Genomic DNA, 16,816 nt, shown 5'->3' on the forward strand with positions numbered 1-16,816 from the left:
GTAGAAGACAAAATGATTAGTAAGTGGATGAATGTAAAAGAAACTTTGAACAGTTTAATGGCACAAATTGTAGAAAAAATTATGGTATTCCTGTCAAAGAGATCCCTGCTCTTCAAATTGAATTGCAGTTCCATGAGAAATAAGGTCAGTTAAGTCTGTCAGTAAATATTTTGGTTATTTGGCAACAAGGGGAAGGTCTGTTTCCTCTTCTTTGATAGAACTGAAAAAATAAATGATGGATTTGAGAAAGTCAAGAAATGTTCATTAACAATATTTTCTAATCCCATTCTGCCATGCTAGGTTAGAATAGTGAAATATTCTGCTTCTTCCGGCATCAGAGGGTGCTTGGGTAATTCTGGTTGACATCTTCTTTTGTCTTTCATTATTTGTTTCCTGTAAATAGAAAAAGCGTTGTCACAACCTCACTGATTCTGTAAATGGTTTGTCCAAATTTTAGATCTTCTAAAACTTTAAGAAACTATTTACTTATGCAAATCATACTGCGGCAGAGTCTTCAATTTTTAGTTTGTTTGGAATTTTTAGGCAAGTTTAAGGGTTCCACCATGAAAAATGAAAAGGAGGGAGTTTTTTTAAAAGAATAATGAAGATTTTTTTATAAGTGAACAGAAGAGAGAGATCTGTTTAGTTATTTATTGCAACAGATACTGCTGTAATTTTGCTGTAATGCTACAGTGTAGTTTTACCATAAGCATTATGGAAAGCTTTATATGAAAATACTAGGAATTCATGCTTATATACTTGTCTTTTTCTTCGTGACTTTTAAAAGTCTGCAACAGGTGTGTATTTAGCAGCTTTGCCAACACCTGGAGGTATTCAGATTGCTGGGAAGACTCCAAATGATGGCACCTATGAGCAGCACATATCCCATATGCAAAAGAAAATAAATGATACGATAGCAAAAAACAAGGAACTTTATGAGATTAATCCTCCAGTAAGTAAAGCTTTAATTGAAAATAAAATATTCTGATTCAAATATGTACACTAGATATCTATTTTTTTCTTACTGAGTCATTCAAAATGTAAATTTATTTATGAATAGAGATACAGACTTTTTTCACTGTATTTTGGAGAGCTGCTGGAATTTTCAGATCTCTTTAGCCACACAGACAAATCAGTTTGGTATTATTTAGTTATATTTCTCAGTAGTGTAATGTTCAGAATTATATGATCCTTAGAATTGTTACCATATTGTGTAGAGTTGAATTATTTTTAAGCTGGGCAGAACATCTGTTCTTACATTCCTTTTAGGAGTTACCTGAAGAAAGTATTGGGTCTCCCATTCCAGAGCCAAGACAACGTTCCAGGCTATTGAGATCTCAGTCAGAAAGCTCTGATGAAGTTACAGAGCTTGACCTCTCACATGGGAAGAAAGATGCTTTTGTCTTGGAGGTGATAAACATTTTCACTACTTACGTTCATACTTTTCTTCTCCTGAAATATATATTTAAAAAAAAAAAAATCCTCCTAGTCTCCAAGAACAGTTTCTAAATTGTGTACTTTTTCCCTTTTGTATCAGTAGAAGTACTAGATTTTGCTTTGTCTCTCTATTTCTTACTCTATTTGCTTAAAGCACAGCTCTGTCTACAGACTACCTGAAGAAACATTGCCCTGCTGTTCATGGATATGTAGCCATCTCTAGAATAATAATTAAGAGCTGTTAAGAAATGTCCTTCTGTTTGCTTCAAGCAGCAGATCAGACTAATCAAAAACTTAAATTCTATTTTTATAAACACTGAGATTCTGTGTTGTCACACTTTCTATTTAGCAAATAAGATTGTATTTTCTTCCTGTTTCAAAACTCTTACCTTTGTAGTTGAACATTCAGAGTTATTAGTTTCCAGAATTCAAAGCATTCAAAAGACTGATTGTGCCAAGAGAGCACATAAAAGGAGCTTCTCTGAATTTCAGCTGTTGCTTTTCACAATTTAAGAATTCACAGCTTCTGACAATACCTTCCAGTTCTTTCTACAGCTGCAACTAGAAAGAACTACAGATAAATAAAGGACATAGATTTCTTTTACCTCTCTGTTCTCTAAAATTCAAGGATGTGATTGAACATTGTCCATTTTGAAGTCTTTAATACTCCAGCAAGTGTTAAAGGAGTTTTGATTATCCTGTAGATACAGGTAGTACAAATACCTGTCACTGACTAAAAAACACTTCAAAATACAGCCTCTAATTGCAGCCTAAGGTACATTTAAGGTTTTGTTAATCTTCACAAATCACCATCTTCAGAGAAGATAATCTGGAAGAAAGGTTGTAGATAGGAAGAATGAGGGAGCACTATTACAGCGGTTTGTTTGAAAACAGGTATGAAAGGAGAGTGAAAAAATAACAGGTTGGGAGAGTTTGGAATAATAGATTGTTTGGTGCTTTTACAAAAAAGGTTGAATACCTTTGTAAAAAACTGAGGATTTTGTAAGGCATTTATAGAAAAATATACTTTCTATCTGTGCAATCATTTATTACTGTTTTACTTGAGAAATTGGATATTTGTTGATGATTAATTGCATATCAGAAACAATATTCCAGATTTAGTTAAACTGCTGACTAAGCTTTCAAGAGTAAAATTACTAGTCACTGCAGCTATATAAGAAAAAGTAGTAAAAACTTCCTTGTGATGAGGATATGCTTAAAGAGGCTGAGAAGGCAGTTATAAGAGGTAAAGATATCTGGGTTGGTTTTGTTTAATTTTTGGGTTGTTTTTCGAAGAAAAAAATAAAGACACCCTTTAGCATGGAGAGTGAGAAGGAGGCCCATTACTTGACAAAACACTTCAATACTGGAGTTAAATTATAAACCATTTCTAAAACACTTGATAAGAAAATGCTGGGACTTAGAGGTAAATTTGGATTTCTTGCAGCTCAATAAGATAGGATGGGTGTAAAGACACAGCAGGAGTATTTATAGAAGGTAGCAGGGCTCTCAGTCTGATCTAAAATAAGAGTGTTAAAGGTTGAATGGAATAGAGGTTATTTTATTTCTTTCTGAAACTTTTTACTGGCACAGCAACGTTATTTTCTCAATTATTCCCTTTTTGCAGATTGATGACACAGATGCAATGGAAGATGTACATTCTTTACTGACAGATGTTCCACCACCTTCTGGTATAGTTACAACCATATTTTTGTAATTTATATTGTAGGCTGCAAAATGACAAAATATGACTAGATTTATTTAAAATTATTTTAAAAGTTCCAAGAGAACTGACAATATTACTGTTTCTGAAGATTTTTAGACTGAATTACCAATTTGTAGGTTCCAGGTTAATGAAAGTAGAATAGAGAACTAATTATTGCCTGGTATCAGCTGTCTTTATGCTATGTATTATTGTATATATAATATTACTTCCCCAGCAGAACCGTTGGATTTAGATTAGAGGCAAATATAGTTGTCCATTATATAGAAACTGCTCTGGACATTTGATTTGTCCTTGTCCTTCCTCTTGTCATAGTGAATTTCCCTGTGTTTATTCTGAGAAAGTCTTAGTTTCCTTCCTAATAACTGATATCAGTATTAATAATTTTGAGTCATGTCAAGCCCAGAACTATCCTTGTAGTTATCCATTCCTATTACCAAATCTTTTATTCCTCACTGATTATCCAGTTCTGCTGCAGTTGATTTTATTGCCCTAAATTAAGGCCATCAGCAATCATCTTACTTTATCCTCTTCTGCATGTAAGTTATTAATGTGTTTGAAGCACAAAATCCAAAATTACAGATGTCTTCATGGTGAAAATCAAGTATCTTTGTCTCTCTTTTCCTAGTCTTATATTTACATTTCATTTGATGATGCTTCATTCTTAGTTTGTTAAAAGAGACCTTGGTGAAAGAACTTTGTAAATGCTTCCTGATGTCCAAAGTAGATGGTATAAGTCAGGTGCTTCTTTCTGTGTGCTTGTTGAGAGCCTGTGAGCAGTGAGTGTTCCTTAGGAAATTGATATCAGCCCATCTACAGTCTTGTTTTTCCATCTGCTCCTTTCTTGCATGATCTCTCTTTTCTGGAAAAGTTGCTATGGATCAGTAATAGAGGTACCTGTACTAAGGAAATTAGTAGGACCAGCCACATTAGCACCTTAGTACTTGAAGTTTAAAGAATGTTCTTCTCTGGTAGTGGAGTAAGTTAAGAGTTCAGTGTTGATTAGCTGTTTGATCTTTTGTCCATTCTGTGGTTTATAAGAATCTTTCTTTTTCATTTGCCTTTTTGTTCCAATATCTCCTTCAGACACTTGTTCAAGACAAATAAACAAGGGACTGGTTTTCTGCTGTTGTGGAAAGCTCTACTACACTGCTGGAAAAAAAAAAGCATGTTTTCTGCTCTCATGTTACTATTTCTGCACATTCTTTCTAAATCTTATTTGATTTTCCAGCAGAATATCAGCTTTTGATGTTCTCAAAGACAGTCTTATTAATATTTATACCCTCTGCAAGCTGCTACACAATTTCTTTTCTAGCTCATTTTGTGTTTTTATATAGGCCCTACCAGATTGGCCTAATTTCTGCTTATTTAACTGTGTATTCAGGCTTTCAGAATCACTGATTTGCTGTTAATAACTTATTTTACTCTGCCATTTAGTCATTATACTTCTGTTTTTAATTTGCATTCAGTCACTATGGTAGTTCCTATACAGCCTTCTGTGCTCTCTGTTAAAGGTTGGCTTTTTAGCTTTTCATATCACACCTTTTTAAAGAAATTCCTCATTTGTGCATTGTTTATCTAATAGAAATAGGTGGAGCAGTTGTGGATTTGGGGTGTTTGCCCCTCCTACAACAATTTTGAATTTTTTTTTTGAATGTTGATCTCATTTCTGGTGTATTATTCAATATGCAAAACCACATGAGGGAAAATACTTGGAAAACCTTGTCATATATGTTTCCTTTACGAGTATTTTTATATTGCAGTGTATAAAATAGATTTTTTTCCCCAAATATTTTCTTCACAGGTTTTTACAGTTGCAACACAGAAATTATGCCTGGTATAAACAACTGGACACCAGAAATTCAAGTAAGATTATTCAAAATTGAAACTTCTTGCTAAATTGTATTGAAATGTATTGATGTAATCTAAATACATACTTTGAAAGATAAATTCAAAGGACATCCTTATGACAGAAATAGAAGTATTTTGGTAAGAGCAGTAAGGTATGAGAACCTTTTTTTTTTGTTGGTTTTTAAATGCTGTTATGTAACAAATAACCTAGTAGAGAAATATAAAAGAAATTACGGTAAATATGAGCTTCAAGGTTTTATTTTGGCTTTTTTGAAAGGTTTGGCTACGTTTGAAGCCCCTTAAAGTAAACAGATTACTGACTGTTGCTTAGCTAACATATTTTGTTATTTAGTTAACATATATGCTAACATATTTTACATTGTTTTACTTCTTTGTAAATTTGAATTTAAGACACTAGATAAAATATATTGGCATATGTTGACAAAAACCCCCATGTTTGTTTCTAATTCAGATGTTCACAGCAGTTAGAGTGTCCAGATTAAGCAACATTAACCCAACAAATCAAACACTCAATAAGAACTTTAATGATCTCTGTGAGAATCTGTTGAAGGTAAGGATCTTATTTCAAATACTTTTTTAAGTGTTCAAATGGAAGCCAAGTAAAATTCAGCTATACTGAAAATAACATGTGCCTCATAATTTTGAAAATAGACTGCAAAGTGTCCGTAATTATTTTGTGAGTTTTTGTGAAGATAGGTTCAGCCTTTTTTAGTATATTAGGGATTTCCAAAGCTTTTGGAATCTGAAGGAGTCCTTTGACTGGCAGTATACTCTAGAAATAGAAAGACAGCTCCATGGTAGATTGCATTCTGTCCTGACTTTTCACACATGTAATTCTTCAAGAAAAACTTATTATCATTAGATGACTTCTACTATTAAAAAAGTTTTGATCCTTAATTTCTCTGAAATAAATCACACTTTTTTTTTTCTGTGTAACACAAAATAATATCCTGTCTTCAACAGAGTTTGTATTTTAAACTCCGGTCTATGGTTCCCTGCTGTCTTTGCCATGTAAACTTCACAGTTGCTCTGCCAGAGGATGAATTAGTTCAGGTAAGTGAATTGCTGTTTTTAACTTTCAGCACATAGGCATGGCCCTAGTTAATATTTGCTGCTCAGGGTAAACTGGGCTAGGATTTGATTTACTGCTATGTCTGGTGAATTCTTAGAATTTTTTTTCCCCTATTATGTTTCTATGCAAAGAACTGCTTGTTTGCAAAATTATTTTTCAGATTGCGCAAGAGATCAACTTACCTTATATGCCAAATATTTCTGATTTGCAGATTGCAGTCACAGCTGTTGCCATTACATACGACAAACACCAAGCACTACAAGCCAACAAAGCACCTACAGAAAAATCACAGCAAAGAGGTAACTATTGTGAGGCATCTTTCCCTTTTTATCCCCAGTGCCTAATGAGTCTGGATTTTAATTTCAGTTACGTATACAGATGACAGACCACAGAATATTCTGAGTTGAAAGGGACCCAAAAAGATCATCAAGTTCAAATCTACATATTTTTCAGGGAGGTACTCTCAACACATAGAGGTGTTTTAGAATTTATGTACTTGACCTCCAGAAGGATGACTTACTTATCAGTTGGCCAATAAGTACTAGGTACTTATTTTACATAATCAACAAATTTATAGTACTTATTCTTTTTATGATACTACTTTGATTATTTTTCTCTAAAAGGTTGGTTTAACAGATGATGACATTTCTGTTGTATTTTGGAACACGTGGTGTAAATCATCAGAAAATACTTGTTCTTATAAGTAGAAATTTTGTCCATACTTTAAGAAGGCGGAAAGTAAATTATTCATAATACTTTTAAAAAACCCTAACCTTACGAAAATCCTTAAGCAGGTCAGTAATAGTTTTGGAACTCAGTGAAACAATGAAGGGAATGGAAGAGACTACTGTGTTCAGCATATGTCACCTTGCTAATGAAGTACCATCTTAAGCTAGAAATGTATGTGTGCAGTCTGGAAGTGAGAATTCAGAGAGAACACTGAGAATAGTCAATTCTATCATGTGTTTCTAAAACATAAGTTATATCTGACTTCTTCAGTTATAACAGTTTTCTTTCATGTGAAATGATTGCTAATTTTATTATAATAGCCGACTTGGATCCAGCTGCAGAATCAAAATAAAAATGCATGAATGGATTTCATTTTTTTCCTAAATACTTCAAATCCTTTTCAATGGAACAAAAGTTCTGTTCAATGTTGCAGCTGGATTTGTTGTCATACACCTGTTTCTGCAGAATTGCATTACTTTATGCACATGCTGAAAATACCTGTTCAAGTCAGACCTGACTAAATTGACTCTGCTTGTAATTACTGGCAAATCTTATTTTGGGGGTTAATTATCAGTTGGCCGTGTTTTCTTTCTTGAAGCATCTACAGACAATGAAGAACAGCTACAATTTCCCTTGGAACTTTGCTCTGATCCCCTTTCTTCTCAATCATTCTCTCCATCTAAAGGTCAGTTAAGGGGAAGAATGTTAAAGTGTTGTTTTTTATGGATTTTGAATTCTGCTTTTTCATAGTTGTAGAGGCTTTAAAATATCCGTACTTTCACAGGCTTTAAATGTGCTTCACTGCCTAAGCATAATGGGTATATTTACTCCTGTTGTCAGTTTTTTTGAGAGTTGCAGAAGATGGCTTGGCTGATCATTCTGTCTGTATTTCCTGTCTTTGCATTTAGAATATTGAAGGTGCTGCAAACCACTGGGTGTTGGGTGTCATTTGACATAATTAGGCTTGTCACACACTGTAAATGGCCCATATAAAGTACCTCCATGTTTTCTCAGCCTCACATAATTAATCTCATTGTTTTCATGATGTGAAGTACTCTATTTACCAAATACTGGTTGCATGCAAATTTCCTTTAAGTAAAAGGAGCCTAAACTTGTATAGTAAATAATCTGTACAGTGCAGCACATTGTAGCTGCTGTATTTTACCTGCAGTAGAGCTGCATTCCAAGAATGGTTGTCACAGTTATTCTATGACAGCATTAAAAATTCAATTCACTGAAATCAGCTGTCTTTAATTCCTTCTTCCTTGTTGGATTATCTACCCAAAATGGTTACTGAGAAGAAATTAAATATCTGGGAATTAGTGTAAATGTTTGAACTACCTTTTTTGCCATTACATCAATTGTGTGAAGACGGGTGTCTACCACATTTACTTGTATTTCCAGAGGCCAGAGAAAGATTCTTAATGATTTTTATTTTTTTTAATGCTTAACTTTTAATTTGCTACATTTTTTATTTTCAAAAAGAAGCTGTCCAGAAATTTCTGCTGATGTCTCTGTACTCATTACTGGACTGTGCTCCCTTGTATGCTGGGCAATGACAAGTGGAGGGCAACCTGTTCCTGTCTACCCCTTTTCCTGATGTTCTCCACATTCCATATCATGTTGTAGACAGAGCAGTTCAGCCAGAAAATTATTCCATCTGTCATCTCTTCACAATTTCATTGTACTTAGATATACTTAACAGGTTATTTAATATATTTTTACTTTTCTGTAGGATGGTTGTTTTAAAAATATTTAAAAATTGTACAGTAGTGACCTTTAATAAATTAACATATTAAAATTGCAAGGTAGATTCAGTAAAGTGAATTATTTGTACTAACTCTGTTATCAAAGTACACAGTATACTATATAGAGGGTGGAGCTTTTTCATACTTGACTCTGAAATCTTTTATAAGGGTCAGAGAATTGTGGAGTAATTTGGGTTGGATGGGACCTTAAAGATCATCTCATTCCAGCCCTCTGCTCTGGGCAGGGACACCTTCCACTAGATCAGGGTGCTCTGAGCCCATCTAACCTGGCCTTGAAGACTTCCATGGATGGGGCAGCCACAACTTCCCTGGGCAGCCTCCATCCTCACAGGGAAGAATTCCTTCCTAATATCTAATCTAAACATACTGTCAGTTTGAAGCCATTCCCCCTTGTCCTGTCACTCCAGGCCCTTGTAAATAGTCACTCCCATCTTTCTTGGAAGCTGTTGTCTACCTGTACTTCCTGACTCTGCTTTACAGATTATCTGAACAGAATTAATTTTGTTTTATTAGAAGTCCTGGAGGGTGCAAGTTCCCACACAGGTATTCCTGCTGCTCAGAGAGGTGAGTTTCCTTAACTTAGCCATCTGCCAGAACAGAATGAGCATTCTTGGGATATTGGTATACTCTTTTTGGATGTGCCTTAATCCAGGAAGTGTTTACTACTTAACTGAGAATGCATGCTCTGGTGTGGCTTAATGATACCCTAATATTTTGATACGATTTTTCATTATAAAAGTTAGGTTTGTTGATAATTACAGCCTTTCTGTCAGGTACATTGATACAACTTTTTATCTGACAGAAAATGAGTCCTTGGGAAGAGAGCTGTTTTGCCTGTGTTAGTTTGAAGTTAGCATGTGTTCCTCCCGTTTCTTCAGGATTATGAAGAAACGGTGTTTGCAACCCTCCCTTTTTTTTTAAAGATGTGCAAACACCCCTGCAACTAATACCGAAAGTCATAGCAGAAACAACTCTTATTTCTTATTGTAATCATAATGGGAGGGGTGTTGGAGGGAGGATGTTGGGGCAAGGAAGACTGTTCTGATGATTAATTTTTGTTTAAAACAGAGGTGTTGTTTCAGTTTGTGACTCTTACCCTCATCACCAAAGCTTTTTTTTTTTCCTGTCTGTAGGTTAGTTATTGATAAAGACAGTTGAGAAGTTTAAATCCTGATCAGCAGCTGTTTGTAAGGAAAAAAAAAATGAAAATGAAAATTAAAAAAGGCTTAAATAAAGTTTAGAAAGCCATAACTTACAACCTTAATTGAGATTTAAAAAAAAACTAATCTAGCATAAGTCCTTAATTACTGTATTTGCATGTTTTTTCAGTGCTGAAGTCCCACTCAGGCAGTTGGTTCAGAGCTGGGATATCACCAGAAATCGGTACTTTGGTTTGGACAAGTCCAGACCTATCCTGTAACTTTTCCTTTTAAACAGACCTGCAAACGGATGGTTGTTCTCTCTCAGACACAAATCATTGCTTCCTCAAAGAGGAGCATTGAGATGAGCAAGAGACATCATCCATATATTTTTTTTCTGTTTTTTTTTCTTTTGTTTTTTTGTCTGTGTTTCCAGCAACGGCAGTTGATTACAGTTCCTTTGCAGACAGATGCAACAGCTGGATAGAGCTCATTAAACTGAAAGCTCAGACCATAAGGCGCGGATCAATTAAGACAAGTAGGCGGCTGTTTCTACCACGTTCTGATAATCTGAGACATATCTCTGATTTCCCAGTGGTGACTTAGAGGAGTGCCCTGCCCAGCAGTAGCATTACAGATCACGTGTAGAATGAATTCCTGAATGTGAAAACTGCTGACATTGTTCTGTAACCTCACTTAGGGATGATGAACCAGTAGCATAAAAAGCAAAAGAAAGTCTTGATGTAATTAGTTCTCCATACATGTGTACGCCTACTAATTGTATAACATCCACTGCATGGATGTAGGTGTATGTATGATCTTGGAAAATTGGGGGTGAGAGAAAGAGGAAGCAATCACCAAGGGGACAGTCAAGGCAGTGGTCACTAAATTAGCAAGTGGTGAGTTGGTTTTCAGTAGTTCTTTGGCCGCAGGTCTGACTATCTTGCTTAAATTACCAGAGATTAATACCTGTTTTAATGGAAAATGCTGCACTGGGGAAACACAACAACTTTCACACTTCCTATAATTTGTTCTTCCAGCAGAATACATGTTTCAAAATGTTGGCACTTTTTTCTTTACCTTCACATTATAACTGATGGTTGTATGTGCAGCTGCTCGCCTCAATGTTTTCCTTTTGCAGGAATGCCACTCTTTCAAACAAAAGCCATTTCAGCTTCTTGTCTCCTTTTGCATGCTTTGCATGATGATTTCCTTTCTCACATATATGGCTGAGCATCACAGGCAGCTGAATGTTGTCACCAAGCTATTTGGAAAACCATAACGAAGAGTTTTTATGTTTTGAGGAACAGTGATGGATCTTGATAGTTATTTTCTCCTATTTTTTTTCCATTTTTCAGCTACTTCCCTTGAAAAAGCAAGTCCATTGGCTGAGGGATACTTACGGCACCGTTCTGTCCCGTCATGCACCAATTCCACTGTCTCAGTTGTTAAGATGACACCTCTTTCCTTTCTCCCTGGGGCAAAAATAACCAAATATCTTGGCATAATCAACATGTTTTTTATACGAGAAACCACTTCTTTGCGTGAGGTGAGCTGTGTGGCAGGGATTCATTTTGTGACAGGGAATAATTTTTTGTTAATTGTAAGAATCAGAGGTTTGAGTTGAGGTGTGGCACAGCCAGGGAGTAGAATTTGTGTCATTTGTGGGAAGATGCTGAGTGCAGAGCCAGTTCCATTGTACTGCTCTAGTCGTGGTGTACACAAAGCTGTTTTGTGTTTGGCACTGCTAGGAAGAGGTTAGTTAACAATTACCATTGCTACTGAATTAGACAGAACACTGAAACAGTGAGTTCTTAAACAGAAATATATGGAAAAAATGTCTTTGACCAACAGTGGTAGAAGTTTGGATAATTTGAACCCAAATTAAGTGCTAAAGAAAAAAATAAGTCATCTATTCTTCCCTGGTTTAGCAAGTTCAGTGATGAACTTTCACAGTGTATTTGGATTTTAAAATTATTTGGTTAATATAACATCGCCCATATCATAAATTATGCTAATTTTTAACATTACATTTTGTGCATTCTCTGTAACAAAGCTTTGTGTGATGAGTGTCAAAAATTAAACCATGAGTCCATGACCACACAAGGAACTTAGAGGTGATGTTCAAACCCTGATCTCCAGCCTGCATTGGGAAAACAAATAATCCTCTGAGCATGTGTCTAACCACTACAGCATGTCAAAATGCAAGCCATGTTCCTTATAATTTTCCTGTCCTTTTAGGAAGTAGCTGTATCTTTGCTTTTGGCCACAGAAATAGAGTGTACCTCTTGCCTGGTTTGTCTGAAGAGTTTGCTGTTTTCTCCTAATTACACATTGCTAAAATTACAGGGTAGATGTTAATAAAAATGATCAGGCTTCCTCAGAATGGGCTGTGAGCTCTCTAGAGAAACTTGGATCAGACAAACATTTTGTTTGGATCTTGCAAGTTAGTTTTAACTTTCCCGTTTAACTTGAGAAATCCATGTGTGAAAAGGACAGTCTTTTCAAAAGTATGTCAGCAGGGAAGTGGTTACAAGACATTCCTGTACTAAGTGCAGATTCTGTAGGTACAAATTCTCAACAGCTGATAAGCTTTGGTATCTGTGATAGCAGATCCCAACAAGGATAGGTCACTCAAGTGTTTGATTCAGTTCCTTCATGAAGCTGGAATGTTGCACAGTCCCTGGGATGCTGTGCTCTTTCCAGCACCTAGGGGAGCTAATTTATTTCAGCTACCCAGGCTGAGTCACAAACTACTCTTACTATAGGATTGCCTTGAGTTATAATGGAGTCAGAACAGAGCAGTCATTATCTCCAACTCCAGCAATGTGGTTCAGGTCCTACAAGAAAGTAATGACCAGCATTTTTGTTTATATTGCTTTATGTTTTGCTTGTGGCAGTGCTGAAGTATATACCAGAATAAAAAATTAATGATAATTTCAAGTCAGATTAATCCATTGTTCTTAGGCTTTGCTGTTTACAGTGGGGTGTTTACAATAGTTTGGTTACCTGTTGTCACCCAATGTTGTGTTAGTTTTATAATACATATTATTTTCCCCATCAGTTGCTGTACCTTTAAAAGACTTGGACAAAATCAAAATTGCATTTTGATTTCTTGCTGTAGTTGACTTCATTATGGCTTTATGCTGGATTTGATAAAATTATACCTGTCCCTTTTGTTTGTAAATTTTCATCCAAGATATGTTTTTTTAATGCCTTTATGAGTCTGTTCAGGGAACATTATAATTTTACGAATGAGCAAAACCCTTAGAAATTCAGCTTAGCTCAGTCTCTTCATCTACCTGCTTCTTCCATTTTTTCCAGTGGCGCGCACACACACACATACACACATACACACAGAGTCATGTGGAAAGTCTAGTGGTCTTGCCTTTCACTTGAATTTTGAAATTTTATATGTATTTTGAACCAACAGTGAGCTCTGTTTTGATCGGTTTCTTTTCTCAGCATTTTCTGTGGATTTTTATTTCTTTGATCGGTTGCCTGTTTTGTGTGCAGTAGATTTTTCCCCACAATGTAGTTGTTCATATTCTTTTATAAGGACTTTTTAGGAAAATCCATACTTGGTTGCTTTCCTTCTCCTTTGACATCTGTTTAAATTCTTCAGTTTTGCACCAAAGTAAAAATGCTCCATCAAGTCAAAAAAATGAATGAAATGAGATGGCTAGGAGTTCCTTTGTGCTTCAAGGGGGAAAGTAAAAAAAATTAATAGCTTGAATAGCTCAGGTCTCTTCTTTACTCTTTGCTTACTTTTTATTTTGAGGGGTCATTTGTTTAGTGAGAGAGCTAATGACAGTCATTAACATATGTGTAGTTGCAGTGATCAAAGGTAATGGTCACTCCTTACTGGGAATTTCCAAGAATTTTATGCAACCATAGAATGGTTTGGATTGGAAGGGACCTTAAAGACCCTCTTGTTCCACCTCCTTGCCATGGGCAGGGATACCTTCCACTATCCCAGGCTGCTCCAAGCCCCATCCAGCCTGGCCTTTGATGCTCCAGGGATACAGGGGCAGCCACAGTTCAGGGCAACCTGTGCCAGGGCCTCACCACTGTCACGGGGAACAATTTCTTCCCAATATCCAATCTATGCCTGTTAATCTGAAGCTATTCCGTCTTGTCCTGTCACTCCAGGCCCCTGTAAATGGTCTCTCTCTGATTTATAACTGTGACCCATTACACAGTGAATGGGTTTTAAGTTCTCCACACTTAAATGGAGATTAGGATTCAGTAAATTATTCAGCTGATAAATATGTAAGAGAAGTACTCAGCATCTTGTAGCTAGACATAATATAATTTGTAATGTATATTTTTTCCATTCTAGGAGGGTGGTGTCAGTGGTTTCCTCCATGCTTTTATTGCTGAAGTGTTTGCCATGGTGAGAGCTCATGTTGCAGCTCTGGGAGGGAATGCAGTTGTGTCATACATAATGAAGCAGTGTGTTTTCATGGAGAACCCAAACAAAAATCAGGTACATTAGTATGTGAAATAACAAGTGCTCTTGTGGTTAGTATGATACAGATATGCATTTTATGTCTTTAAAAACCACCAGTGCTGTAGAACCAAACCTGCACAACATTTCTTGATATCTTGGGATATGTTTGAAGAATCCAAGAGTGTTACTGTATTAACACAAAATTATGAGGATGCTTCATAAATACACAGATGGATAAAAGAACCAAGCTTGTTAGAATGAAGTAAATTGCAGGAAACAGTTGCACAGTAGTGCAGAACTTACTTGGTATTTATGATGTTGCAATGTAGGATTTCCATCCTAACTCCATGTAAAAATACCTGGAGTTGCTGATGTAAAATGCTACACTTTGTACATGAAAAGACAAACCTTAATTTGTAAAGACAATAACAGAATATTCAATAAATTAAATATGTTCAAAACAGTAATGAAAGCTAGTACAGATATCCAGATATTTCATCTGTGGGTGGTCTTCCAAGAATCCATCTGCATGTTTGGTAGCACATAAGTGAGCAGATAGAGAAGAAAATATAGCACAGGTTGCCTCACTAATAAATTCTAATAATTTGTCCTTCTCCCAGTCTCTGTTGATTTTTCTGTGTAGTTATATTTAGCAGATATAAGTAAACAAAAAATATATTATTGTTTAATGTTTGGTAACTGTGTATTGTCTTTTTTTTCCAGGCTCAGTGTTTGATAAATGTCAGTGGTGATGCTGTCATCTTTGTCCGTGAATCTGAGCTAGAAATGCTGCCAGTGCAGCCTTCTACAGCTGCTCCTCAGCCTGCAAGTTCTGCAGGAGATGTTACAACATGAAGGCAGAACAAGTGAAGTAGTCTCTGCAAAATGTAAAGATTATTTAAAATGTGGGACTGTTCAGGTTTGCATCTTCAAAGTCAGTATTTCTCCGTGACATTCACAGCCAAAATCCAAGACAATCACTCTTTTTTTGTTGTCATATAACTTACATAAGTCAGAGCAGTGAACTGGCAGGTGTGCTCTGGTTCTTCTATTGCTATTCCTGGCCTCTGTGAAACCAGGCAGCAGGTGAAGCACTGACAGGAGAACATGGATTACAATAGCAGGCATCACATGGAACTGTGGAAGGAAGGAAAAATTCTGTTGCTTTTTTGAGCTGTTCAGTGGGACCATCATAAGTTGTCATTCAGAACCATTTCTGAGTTTGAGTGTTGTCTGGGCTGATACTCAGCTTGGGTCAGGGTGGGAGGGAGGTGCCTGTGTGTTGGAGACCTTTGAGGAAGAAAGGAGAGATTTGTGTGCAGGCCAAGAAAACATAGGCTGGACTCTGAAATTCCTTTCCACCATAGAGTGTGAAGAGGAAAAAGCAGTACCAAAAAGTTAGGGTCTGAATTTCTGCACATTAAAAGTATTTTTTTCTTGTTTTGTTGTTGTTTTTATATTTGGGGGTGTTTTTTGTTTTTTTAATTGTTCTTTAAAAGCTGACAGACCACAATGCTGTGATCCTGAGCATCTCTGTGGTGGGACAAAAAAAAAAACCCAGAACACAACAAAAAGTTCCAGGGTGTGCCTGGTGCTATTATAAGATGTTCACTTCAGTATTCACAAAGCAGGTCTTTTTGTTATTTAAGACTTTGTGAAAGAATTGTCCTGAGGTTCATTTTCTTAAGGCAGGATCTGTTTCAAGGACAACATAAACAGTCCCTCAAAACTCAGTTGTGCAGAGGTTATTCTGCAGCCTCCTTTCTGTTTAAATGCCTGGCTAACTGGAGATTGATGTGTGTGTGTGACACTGGTTCCTGCAGGTTGCTTTTGTGTTTGGGGTTTTGTTTGGGATTTTTTTGTTCTTTTCCAGTGCTGTAGCTGGGAAATAAGGGTACTGCAAAGACAGGAAATTTGTCATTTCCAGTAAAAATCTGAAAGGTGATACTCTATTGTAAAAAAAAAAACAACCAAAAGAACACCAACTTTTATTTGAAGATGCATTCTTGCTTAATTCTGACAATATTGTACATGGAACTTGAACAAAGTTGTAAACTTGAATGTAAATATTCTGTTCAGTGTTGAAATTAAGCAATGGCATGATTATTTGTTAAAATTAATTATTTCATTGTAAATGAGCATGAAAAATCATTCTTGCACATTAAATCTCTTTATAAAATCCACTGTCTTAATATATGTGCATTAAGTAAATCTGTAAGATGGGTGTAGCAAGGATGTCCCACCCCCATTCTCCTCAGAGGAATATTTTTTTGTATAGCGTGTTACAACTTCATCTGTATCCTGGGCCGAAAATTGTATCCCAGGCTGCATCCAAAGCCCCATGGGCAGCAGGGGCAATCCTGCCCCACTCCGGTGAGACCTGGCCTGCAGAGCTGCATCCAGCCCAGGGGTTCCAGCACAGGAAGGACGTGGAGCTGTTGGAGTGAGTCCAGAGGAGGCACCTCTGCTGTGAGGAAAGGCAGGGAGAATTAGGATTGTTCAGCCTGGAGAAGAGGAGGCTGTGGGGTGACATCATGGTGGCCTTCCAGTGCCTGAAGAGAGCCTACAAGAAGGGTGGAGAGAAACTATTTACAAGGGCCTGGAGTGATAGGACAAGGGGGA

General features: G+C 36.3%; 1 protein-coding gene across 18 annotated transcripts in view; it reads left to right on the plus strand.

Annotated features, from left to right (window-relative positions):
- The window catches only part of C2CD5 (C2 calcium dependent domain containing 5), a 57,327-nt gene extending 40,952 nt beyond the window's left edge, over positions 1-16,375 (plus strand). For 12 of the 18 annotated variants that reach the window (XM_088055103.1, XM_088055104.1, XM_014256096.2 and 9 more), the window contains 13 exons: positions 788-952; positions 1,270-1,410; positions 3,065-3,128; positions 4,965-5,026; positions 5,484-5,582; positions 5,996-6,085; positions 6,316-6,403; positions 7,432-7,518; positions 9,116-9,166; positions 10,178-10,279; positions 11,100-11,290; positions 14,084-14,230; positions 14,918-16,375. In XM_088055103.1, coding sequence (XP_087911229.1) covers positions 788-952; positions 1,270-1,410; positions 3,065-3,128; positions 4,965-5,026; positions 5,484-5,582; positions 5,996-6,085; positions 6,316-6,403; positions 7,432-7,518; positions 9,116-9,166; positions 10,178-10,279; positions 11,100-11,290; positions 14,084-14,230; positions 14,918-15,049 — 1,419 coding nt within the window. In that variant the 3' untranslated portion in view covers positions 15,050-16,375. Of the gene's footprint in view, positions 1-787; positions 953-1,269; positions 1,411-3,064; positions 3,129-4,964; positions 5,027-5,483; positions 5,583-5,995; positions 6,086-6,315; positions 6,404-7,431; positions 7,519-9,115; positions 9,167-9,931; positions 9,986-10,177; positions 10,280-11,099; positions 11,291-14,083; positions 14,231-14,917 lie in introns of all 18 variants that reach the window. The other 6 variants (XM_088055107.1, XM_088055108.1, XM_088055096.1 and 3 more) reach the window with 3 other exon arrangements.
- The last annotated feature ends 441 nt before the right edge of the window (positions 16,376-16,816 follow it).

The sequence above is a fragment of the Pseudopodoces humilis genome, chromosome 5 (assembly GCF_049639895.1).
Source record: "Pseudopodoces humilis isolate 2021_Gansu_Grassland_sample_001 chromosome 5, ASM4963989v1, whole genome shotgun sequence".
NCBI classification, from domain to species: domain Eukaryota; kingdom Metazoa; phylum Chordata; class Aves; order Passeriformes; family Paridae; genus Pseudopodoces; species Pseudopodoces humilis.